Raw genomic sequence first — 11430 nt, 5'->3', positions numbered from 1 at the left:
AAAACGTGTTTTTTGCGTGTCCCGGTGTAGACTAACATACGGATCAGTGTGGCAAATGAACGCCTATACCTGTAGATGATTCCATGCTACGTTTTATAGCTTATGCTAATGATTCGCATTCGGCTTCTGATTATTTACCTTAAACATCTCGGTTAAGTATTTAGCGGCATTTCTATCCTAAGAATGAGAGTTTTTTTTTAACAAAACGAATTTCACAGGCGTAAGTAAAGCGTAATGATTCCTCAGAGATAGTCGGTGTCGGGAATGTGTAACGTGTGCGCGCTTACTGTGTGTTGGTAATGAATCAGTATGCATCATTATGATAGAGTGTTAAATCAAATCTTGGTTATAGTTTGGTACATCTGTAGGCAATGCATTTGTAAAACATTAAACGCGTATCCACAGTGAGAACAGGACGCTGTGAGCCTCAAAAATGATTGCGATAATATGTAAGATAATAACCCTTGGTGTCAAACATTTGAACAACTTTTATTTTTTCCGGTGGTGTTTGTTCGCGTTGGTGGAAATTGACGAATTGGATAATGGGTTTCCAAGGAAGATGTATTCTGTGCTTTCCGCGTGCTTATTGTCCTACTTTTTATACTGGTTTATAGGTCCAGATGAAACTACTTATTTCAACACGTCAATCATTTCATATCGTTCAAATAATACTAGCAATGCCGTTGTAATAAGGCCGTTTTGTTTGTTTATTGTTATTGTTTTTAACTGAAAATCCGGAAGGATGTTATATTTAGGTCATAGATGTGCTGTGCAGACAGATCAGATGTTCATTTAAAATGCGTGAAGGTCGTCGGCCGTAAGATAGCGAAAAGCAGACTCCCTTACATCCATTGGAATAGATTTATGTCCATTGCGCGCTACGCAGGTAAACAAGTAAACAAGCTCCCCGAAATCGAATTATAATACAGTGTTTAGTGTCTCCTCACCATTTTAAGCATGCGATTACGAAGAATATTACTCAGATATCATTGTGCTTGCAAAGAAACCTAGTAGGCCTATGTCGCTTGCGATAAATCACCAGTGAATTTTGACTAAGGTCGTAGGCCTGTGCCTTGTGGTCGTCGTATTGCCTTAAACGTATACCCTACTTCTTTCAGATAGTGAGGAACTCGATAGCGATCAAAGTGTAATAATTGCCCCTTAGCGCCATTTCCATACAGCAATCCTTTGATCAAATGATTGGAGAATTTAATCAAACAACAGGGCTGTTTGATTATTGAATAACAGTGTCTGTTACACTCGGCCGGGTTAATAAACTAAATAATCGATAAGGATGTATAGGACGTTGAAATGAAGCGTTTACACTTAGAGGAAGCAGTAATAATTGTATCTCTCCTTTGCGGTGGCTAATTATCAAGCAGTTTACCGCTTGCGCAAAACATCTGAAAACGTTATAGGGATTTTGTTAAATCCTCCGTTTTCTATATTTATATTGTTGCGTGTGTTTTCTTACGACACACGCCCTGAATTGTTTACTGACACATATAAACCCAACCTACCATTGTTAACAAAAGGTGCGCATCCGCATGATTATATTGAGTTTATTACTAAAGTTTTGTTGTGTGGTCGGAAAATGCGCCGTATTTTGAAAAAAAAAAGGTAAAATAATTTCACCTTGTATTGCATGCTGGACTCGGTATTGGTCTAGGGTGTAAAATGACCACTTAGGGTCAGTGTTGAGCGCGTTTTCCGATGGCCGGACGACCGCTCTCGCTCTGCGACTCTGGGGAACATTACGAAACGTTCAGCGAGAAACGAGGCGCGCTGTCCGTGCAGACAGCGCTGTCAAACACTCCAGTACTTAGCCATGATCGGGTAAAAAGAACATGAAAACAGCTGGATAATGCACATTTTAAACCGGCCTTGCTGAAATACATTATAAAAATGACACATATACGCTGCAATAGATAAGATTCTCCATTTGGTTCAAAATGCAATCTCAAGCGGTTTTATAATAGTGTGACACAATGTTATTTTTACGCACAGGTCATGCAGAATATGGTCTTAGCGAAATGTGCCTAACTAGTCATAGTTACAGTATGACACGTATAAACATATTGTGTGATCCCTGTAAAGATACAATTTATTCCTATCTATTAATATTTCATCCGTTCTCATACATTACTTTGGCTTCTCATCACGTTGCTTGGTTGAACTACAATTAAATATTTGAATGCTTCATGTTCTTTTTTTGTCTTTGATTCGTATCAATCATTTTATTGAACTGGATTGTAACGCACCTTAACACGTGTTATTATATATATTTTTTTAATATGGTGGGGAGTTCTGTTTAAATAAGTTCTTTTTATTGACTGAAAACTTTAGCAGTATTCGGTATGTGTAACAAAGGGACACTGTTTATTTTTTATAGTAACAACAGTGCAAATTCGCCGCTGCCATGAAATGAAGAAAAAAAATGTAAAGGCATTCATTCCGCGTGTCCCTTTCCTCTAGCTTTCCACGGCGAGTTAGCTGATGTCTCTAGCTGTCCCCTCCCAGGATCATTATGCTAATGAGGATCCCGCTATTGGAGAGGAGCGCGGCTTTAACCAGCCTTCTCTGACATCAGCCGGGATATAACAAAGCGCAGGCTAGCCCTTCGGCGCAGTCCACACTGAGAGTCGGGAGCGAGCGAGCGAGTGCGCGGGGAAAGCGGGCCCAAATCTCTGCGGTGCAGAGCTGGAAAGCTGCTGTCCGAGCGAAAAGCAGGCGCTGTCGTCTTCCTCTTTACCTCTTTCTTTTTGGCAAAAGGACATACAGTACAGAATTGCTGCTCCGGGACGTCGTTGGGGTGGCAGCCGAGCTTGGTAGCCTATTTTTTTAATTATTATTTATGTTCGTATGTTTCTGCTGAAAGGACTTCGTTTCTTACTTTTGCACTGAGACATTATTTCTACCTCCTCTTTTTTCGTTTCCTGAGCTACTCTACTGTCTAAGTAGTTTATAGCAGCGCGATTTCCAATGTCATTTGCCGTACATTAAAATAACGCCTTTTTTCTTTTTTTCTTTTTCTTTTTTTATGCAAACACAGCTGCGTGTTAAGAACTCCAGTGGCTGAGGAACATTTGAAATAAGGACCTTTGCATGAGAGAAAGAAGGAAAGCGAGTCAAAAGTCGGATTTTGCGGCGCTGGCAAGTACGTTCAGTTATTTGCAAAACAAAGAAACGATGAGCGCTGAACTGAACATGGGTCCGGACCTGCCGACGAGTCCGCTGGCACTGGAATACGTGAATGACTTTGATTTGATGAAGTTCGACGTTAAAAAAGAAGCCGTGGCTGGGATCGAGCGTGCTTCAGTCCGGCAGTGCAATCGGCTCCAGGCGCAGGGCTCCGTGTCCTCTACTCCGATCAGCACCCCCTGCAGCTCAGTACCTTCCTCGCCAAGCTTTAGTCCAACCGAGCAAAAGAACCACCTGGAAGAGCTTTACTGGATGCCAAGCAGCGGCTACCACCAGCAGATCGATCCGCAGACGTTGAACCTGACGCCGGAGGACGCCGTGGAAGCTCTGATCGGCGCCACGGCCCACGGGCATCCTCCGCCTCCTCACATCCAACAGCAACTTCAGCAGGGAAGCTTCGAGGGATACAGGGCAGCACATCTTCACCACAGTCACAGCCATGCCCAGCAGCACCACCATCAGTACCCGGGGATTTCCCACCACCCGGACGACCTGCCAGGACACCCTGGAGCACACAACCATGCACACAGTCAGCATCATCATCACAGCCAGGACCCCGACAGCCCATCTCCTACCTCGCCTGGGGCCCACCAACAGCTCCATCACCGCCACCACCATCACCATCACCCGCACGCCCATCCGGGCCAGCAGGGTCACCACGGCGGAGGAGGGGGGCTCAACGTGGAGGACCGATTCTCCGATGACCAGCTGGTGTCCATGTCTGTGAGGGAGCTCAACCGACACCTGCGCGGCTTCACCAAGGACGAGGTGATTCGCTTGAAGCAGAAGCGCCGGACCCTCAAGAATCGCGGCTACGCTCAGTCGTGCCGTTTCAAGCGCGTACAGCAGAAGCATGTCCTGGAGAACGAGAAGACCCAGCTGATTAATCAGGTAGAGCAGCTCAAACAGGAGATCAGCCGGCTGGCCCGCGAAAGAGATGCATATAAAATGAAATGCGAGAAACTTACTGGTACAAACGGGTTCCGTGAGGCTGGGTCCACAAGTGACAACCCGTCCTCGCCAGAATTTTTCATGTGAGTTACTCTGATGTCCGACAACTGATGCTGAGAAAGAGAAAGGAAAAAAAATAACCGATATTACTGATTCCGAGTATACTATTAACAACTGTATTCATATTAGAAGAAATATCCTGAAAGTAATAATCTCGTATATAACCATCTCCATCCGACTGAAATACAAAGAACAAGAAATTACGTTTTTCAGAAGTGCACCATCTTTGTAGAATAGTAGCTTGTAGAGAAGACTTTTTCTCCCCGAAAAAGAGACGAGAAGCTGAATCTGAACTTTCTTCGTAGGTCGCTTTAATCTGTTAGGAGCATGGGATGATATCGGACTAGTCTTTTTACTGTGATTTATTTTTCTTTTCGATTTAAGAAATATAAAACGGTTGCGCTGGAAGGAGAGTACTAAGACTTGCATTCTGCACTTGCCCGAAAAAAAAATACCAGAAAGAAATGAGAGGGAAAAAAATGACTCAACATATGCAAACTTTATTTCGTTCCTGTATCCCGATTCAAACTTTAAACTGTCAAAAGCGGGGTATTTTATGCAACATCTCATCGGTTTATTGCCTGCTTGGTTATATACAAATATATATAAAAACAAAACTGCATTAAATATTAATCCTGCATGCTGGACATGTATGGTAATAATTTCTATTTTGTACTTTCTTTTCCCTTGTGTATTTTCAAAGCATGCTGTTGATCTGAGCTTTCCATTAGCCGTTTTTGGGTTTTAGAAATGAGGTAGTGACAGTGTCAACATTAAAGATCGTGCAGTTTCGCGTTCTTTGGGTTAAGCTTGTAAATATACGCAACGGCAAACGACACCAACGGGGTTAAGGAGGCTGATTTTAAACTTTCCTTTTGTTCCATTGTTTGGGTATTGCGTTTCCGAGATACGGGCATTTTTGCAGTTGCATTAAATGACAACAGACTTTGTATATTAAGTGCACTTTTCTGGATCATGATTTTGGTATTTTAAGTTTTCATTTTGGGCTTTTGCAGACCCCCTTCAAGGAAGACATACTATATATGGATTATTATATGATGTATTTGAAAGCCCAAGGCGTGGCAACTCTAAGTACTAATAAATAGCTATAATGGCGTACCGAACTGTTATATTAAGAGATTCGCAGTTATATTCGCCGTTAATGAATTGTCCTGTACGTCAGTAGCTTTGTCTCGCAGGTTGTTAATAAAGTACACATTACAAATTAGCTGTCAAATACGGTGTGCGAAATTAATTGCAATTGATGATCTGTGGCTCACTGTTTAAGCTGGAGAGTTTAACAACAAATAACAGTTCCGCCACCTATGGCATAAGTCTATTATATAACACAAACGAAATATACAAGTCATATAATTTCCACTTTACAACCGGAGTCGTGCGGGACAGCTGTACTCAACCCGGTGGTTTCTCAGATAATGACACACACTATGTAAATAACTGTCAGCATGCACAAAATCAGGGATTTATTTACGTTTTGCGTATTATTTCGTCATTGTGTATATTATAAATCAAAGTTTTTACGATAAATGTTATATGTTTTCCTATATTTTTTCTGCCGGTCAGTAAAAAAAGGATTCTGGTTTTGCAAAATCTCAAAATGAAAACTATATATGTGTATGGTTATATTTTATTATCATTTTGTTTTATTATTTGGATGTTCTGGTTCTGCTGGCCAGATGCATAGTTAAGTTTTATTTTAATGATTTAAATTAACAGTCAGATCATATGGAATAAGCATGGTGCTTGCATTTAAAACTATTGTTAAAAGTCACGCATTTAACAATCTTTGGTTTGTACTGATGCTGATTCAACTGTGTTGAAATCAAATCGAAACTGCAGCGGCGGATTTTTTTTTTATTTCATGTGTTTTGCGAGGGGATCAATTTTCAGTCCTGTTTATATAAATGAAAAAAAGTTAAATTTGGATTGTTGTAGTTCCATTCAGGCTGGTTTCTGTTTCGTCTTTTTCGTTGTTTTTGGAAGAAATGGTTTCATATTTTGCTTATTAAAGTCATTGAAATGGCAAATATTCGAGGCTGTTCATTTTCGTGTCTTTCAGTTCGCCTCCACTGAAGAATTTTCAGCGATAAAAAAAGAAAGTTTGGCAGAGCACGCATGACTAACCAACGCAGATTGTGCAAACCCGTGCAGCGCACACGCACACACGCAAACGCACATGCTTGAGAGCTTAGCACTACTCATTTTGCAAGCACACGTACGTTTTTTTTTTCAGATTTAAATCAACGTGCATCCGGTGCAAATTCTTTCACCTGGGACCATTTTGCATGCAAGATTCCGACATTAAATATAATACAAACCTGAGTGTCACTTTCTGCCTCTTTTGGCCTTGTAAATGCGAAATAGGACTGGCGTGTGGCTGTGCAAAGCTACTTTTTCGCGGATTTAGAAATTTTATGGGTAATAAATGTACGTGAAGGTTAATATTCATATAGAATGCTGGTATAATTTCCACGAACTGCATTAAACGCAGTACCAGTGTCGCTCTCGTTATTAACGAGCTGTGTCTTGCGGCACGCTTTTACCTTACTTTTATAGATATGCGCTTGTAATAAAGCGTTACAGCGCAGATAACGTGGTTAATTACAGTAAACACTGGAGTTGTTACAGTGCATATGTGCACGCTTTCCTCCTGTGCCCTGCTGACGCGCGCAGAAATGCAGCGTGCACGTGCGAACGGTAAACGGAGATCTTTGACCTTGCAACAGCGCGCGCCCTGCCGCGTGAGGCCAATTAACCATTTCATTGTCGAATATGAACTAAATGAATGAGTAATCGCATTCAGATTAAAAATACACACATATATTGCATATATGACATATAAATTAGAATTGTAATGCTTAATTCTAGGAAAATTTCAAAATGCAAATAAGCAGCCTATACTAGCTCTATAATAAAGCTTCAGTCATTGTACTTGATATATTCAGTATTTGAGGTCTTTTGGTATTTTCTTACTTGGTATGGTACAATTCCTGCAGTGTCCATACACAAATATTTCATTGTCCGCAATCTCCAGTAATCTGCAGCAGATAATTTGTCAAATCACCCGTAACTGTGCCAGTGGCCACAATTAATGGAACTGGTTATTGTCATCAAGTGCCAAAAACAGGCTAAAGCCGTGCTTTTTAAACAAAATCTTATCCGCAATATATATATATTTTTTTTAATCCTGCAAGCTACAGGGTTGGGTCTCTGGTTTCTGGATTATAGGACTTCCAGTCTCTTACGGATTATTTGGAATATTTTTTTTGAGCATCTGAGTAACATTTTCCCACTAGTCAGTTTTGGAGTGTTTTTTTTTCTTCTCTCTTTTCAGTTGAATGCGATATAATAATTATGGATCGGTGACCCCCCCCCCCCCGCTCACTCCTAAGGATGCAGCCAAACCGCGGCGGCGGCGGTGGGGTCAGTGCAAGGCAGGAGGCCAGCGGAGGAGGCGAGTGGGGAGGTGGGGAGAGAGGCTGGAGAGGAGCACTGCCATTTCCTAAAGGTTTAGGGTTTCCGCTGTCAGGACATTATCTGCCCAGCGTCTGCACATTCTCAAGGGCGCAGCGCTGCTCCCCCGGCCCATCGAGGCAGACTGGGCGCGTGTCGCATCCACAGCATTCAGGTCCCGGAAGCGCTTACGAGGCACGCAGTGCGTCCCAGCACCAGAGAGTCCTGGCAGGAAAGATGCAACATTTATCATGAGAATTAATATTATATTATATTATATTATATTATATTATATTATATTATATTATATTATATTATATTATATTATATTATATTATGTATAGTGCCACCTAGTACTAGATAAACAGTCTAGAAAATGAATGGATGCATAACATACAGAGGACATAATAATGATACCTTGTTATTCTATAGTAAATTAAAAATGTTTAATAATTCTATGATAATTAGAAACACCCTTTATTGAGCTTTCTATAAGTAAGGAGATGGTTGTATGTGTCAGGTTGTCGGAGAACTGGAGTGTGCCTATACCATGGTGTATAATTGCTCTTATAGGTATAGCTTGTGCTATTTGGCACATACAAGCAAAGGCAGGAAATGTACACCGTGGCTAGTTTGCTGCATGTGCTTCCTGTCAGCGAGTCGGGTGGAAATTGGCCCGTTTCCTCATTCGAAGCCATGCGGGAACATCCCAGAAATTTACGGCAGTTTTTTTTTTTTACAGTTGCACTGTAGGCCTGTAGATGTATATGCGCATATGTGTGTGTGTGCACAGTGTATCTGTGTACGCGTCTGTCCATTTGTGGCGAATACATTATCCACTCTTCGTTTATTGGTACTTTTGCAAAATGTAACCAGTAGATGTTTTGTATGTGTAGTTTTTTTCCTGCTGGAATATGCCTCGGGCTGGCCTGATGTGTCCCGTTTGCAGGTTTAACTTGTGCTTTATTGGGCTGGTCGTGCTGGCCATGTCCATGCTTGACGTGAGGGGGGGGGGGGTCGTACTGTGCTGAGTATGGCTGTCTGTCTCGCTGCTCAGCAAAGGTGGGGTGGGCAGCACCTGACTACGCTCACTCCGGTGAAAAAAAGGCAGAATGAAAAGAAAGCAGGAAAAAAAATTCTGGAGGGATGTGCAAGCTGGAGGAATGTGCAGCTCTGAGCAGGGAAATTAAGTGAAATATCTTAGAAGGGGTTAGCAAATGAACGATTTGTGATGAATGAGTCAGAGTCACTTAGAGTCAGCACTCTCACTTTCAGTGCTGTGGCGTGACTCATGGTCCGTGCGCAGCCAGTCAGCTCTCTTATCGGAGCCGTCGATTATACGCTGCACCACTGGTGCATGAGTCAGGGGGCTTGCTGGGAGGACTATGGGACCTAAAACACCCCCGGTAACATCCCGCCTGCCCGCCCAATAGCACAGTCGTACTGAGTGCACTATCGCACTCTCTCTGTGCATTTCGTACCAAACTCTCATTCTGGGTCGCAGAGAAGCTCAGACCATGGATAGCCTGCGGAACCTTCCAGAGCAGGACCATGGCCTTGAGGCGGAGCGATCTTTAGAGGTGGATCAACCAAGGGCACGGTGACCAGTAGGCGGTAACGATTTTAGGCTCAGATCGCACGTTCACACCCCCCTGACGATCTTATCGGTATCCATGGGAACCTGCCAGGTCTCCTTACCCAGGAAAAGCAAGTTCCGTTATCAGCCACTGGGGTCTTCAGCCCACTCCCCCCCCTGCCTTTGTTTTCAATAAAATAAATTAAAACACAAAGACCTTTCTAGGCCCTGCCGGACACAAATTGATGAAATGGACAAAAACACTATTTTCTCACCTTTTCTCACTTAACTATTTTATTTAGGCATGTAAAACATTTTTAACATTAATTGATCCATGCGTCGCCTTTGAAAAGGTGTGACTATGCTGATGCGAACAGCGACATTTTCGGTTTTCGCGAACTCACTGTGGAACTTCTGGAATGATTACATCACAGAGGTCACAGGGGGTCGTGGTGTCACATGACTGCCTGAGTCCTGGAACTTGTTCTGGAGTTTGCTGAGAAAGCACGAGTGAAGAAGATTCCATGGAGCCTTTTTCAGGAATCCTCTGATACGTCGCTGTTGGATACGGGATACAGATATGGGTTTGATTCAGCTCAGCCCTGGTGTATCCATGTGAAATGTTGCTGGGAAGCCCATCATTCCACTACGCCCCCCCCCACACACACACACACAACCCCCCCACCACCACCAGCGATCCCATTGATTTTTATTGGAACAGACGTTCCTGCTACTCCAAATCAGAGTGATTTCCTTGCAAATTAAAACGACCCCACCCCCACCTGGGACAAACTCCTGCACTGGGAGAATTGCTTCGCTGAGCTGGATGAGACTCAATAGCTTGATGGTCCTGGGGAAGGGGGGGGGCGGAGGTCACAGAGGACGTGGTGCGACCACATGGGCCATTAAACCCACGTGTTGTGCAGCGTGGAGCCCGAACTGCACACGAGGGAGACCGTGGGGGGGCGTGGCCTCACTGGGGTGTCGATGGTGGGGGCATGGTGCTCATTACCCAACCAAATGAACCTGCAAGATGAAGGCTGCTTACTCTATAACCCCCATATCTATGCACTTCCTTCCAGAGATGTTTCAGACCAGCGCTCCTCTGCTCTGGCTCTGCTGGGCCAGGCTTCAGAAAATCACGCTCAGGAAGTGCATCTCCCTGATTTCCCCATTGGTGTCTGACCCGGGAATCGAACACAGAGGAGAGATTCTCTGAGCACCGCTTCAGTCCCCTTCGCCCGCTTACAGGCAGTGGCCCTCTTTTGGTGGCCAGCCCACCCCTTTCGCTGCCCATTTCCCACTCCTTCGTCTTTCTGGTCTGTAGAAAACTTGCCGCATTAGTTTGAAGCGCAGCTCAGACGGGCAGTACATCACCGTGGCGACCTCTCTGCAACCTCGGTGCGACACCTGCCCCCCGGCGGTGTCCGTTACAGCACTGGCTGCAGTGGCCCGATGTGAACGACCCGTTTGGATGCGTAATATGATCGCCATCGACTGGCGTCTGGCTGGACGGCGCACAGGGACACGGCATGGCGGGTGCTTCATCGGTGCGGCAGAATGTTAGGGATGAGCTTTAGGGGCGTGGCAACACATCAGGGAGGAGCTTTAGGGACGTGGCAACACAACAGGGAGGAGCTTTAGGGGCGTGGCAACACATCAGGGAAGAGCTTTAGGGGCGTGGCAACACATCAGGGAAGAGCTTTAGGGGCGTGGCAACACATCAGGGAAGAGCTTTAGGGGCGTGGCAGCATGGCATGGAAGAGATTTAGAGGCATGGCGACAAAGCAGGGAAGAGCTTTAGGGACGTGGCAACACAACAGGGAGGAGCTTTAAGGGTGTGGCAACACAACAGGGAGGAGCTATAAGGGTGTGGCAACACAACAGGGGGGAGCTTTAGGGGCGTGGCAGCATGGCAGTGAGGAGCTTCAGGGGCGTGGCGGCACAACAGGGAGGAGCTTTAGGGGCGTGGCGGCACAACAGGGAGGAGCTTTAGGGGCGTGGCAGCATGGCAGTGAGGAGCTTTAGGGGCGTGGCGGCACAACAGGGAGGAGCTTTAGGGGCGTGGCATCATGGCAATGATGAGCTTTAGGGGCGTGGCAACACAACAGGGAAGAGCTTTAAGGGTGTGGCAACACAACAGGGAGGAGCTTTAAGGGTGTGGCAAC

At 44.5% G+C, this 11430-nt stretch overlaps 1 protein-coding gene across 1 annotated transcript; it reads left to right on the top strand.

The window, feature by feature from the left end:
* Window positions 1–2606: 2606 nt before the first annotated feature.
* Window positions 2607–6260, top strand: mafba (v-maf avian musculoaponeurotic fibrosarcoma oncogene homolog Ba). The gene is made up of 2 exons (XM_048983685.1): window positions 2607–2828; window positions 3053–6260. The coding sequence occupies exon 2, from the start codon at window positions 3106–3108 to the stop codon at window positions 4237–4239; it is 1134 nt and encodes a 377-aa protein (XP_048839642.1). The 5' UTR covers window positions 2607–2828; window positions 3053–3105; the 3' UTR covers window positions 4240–6260.
* Window positions 6261–11430: the final 5170 nt, after the last annotated feature.

The sequence above is a fragment of the Brienomyrus brachyistius genome, chromosome 18 (genome assembly GCF_023856365.1).
Source record: "Brienomyrus brachyistius isolate T26 chromosome 18, BBRACH_0.4, whole genome shotgun sequence".
NCBI classification, from domain to species: Eukaryota; Metazoa; Chordata; class Actinopteri; order Osteoglossiformes; family Mormyridae; genus Brienomyrus; species Brienomyrus brachyistius.
This window is presented reverse-complemented; position numbering and strand designations above follow the sequence as displayed.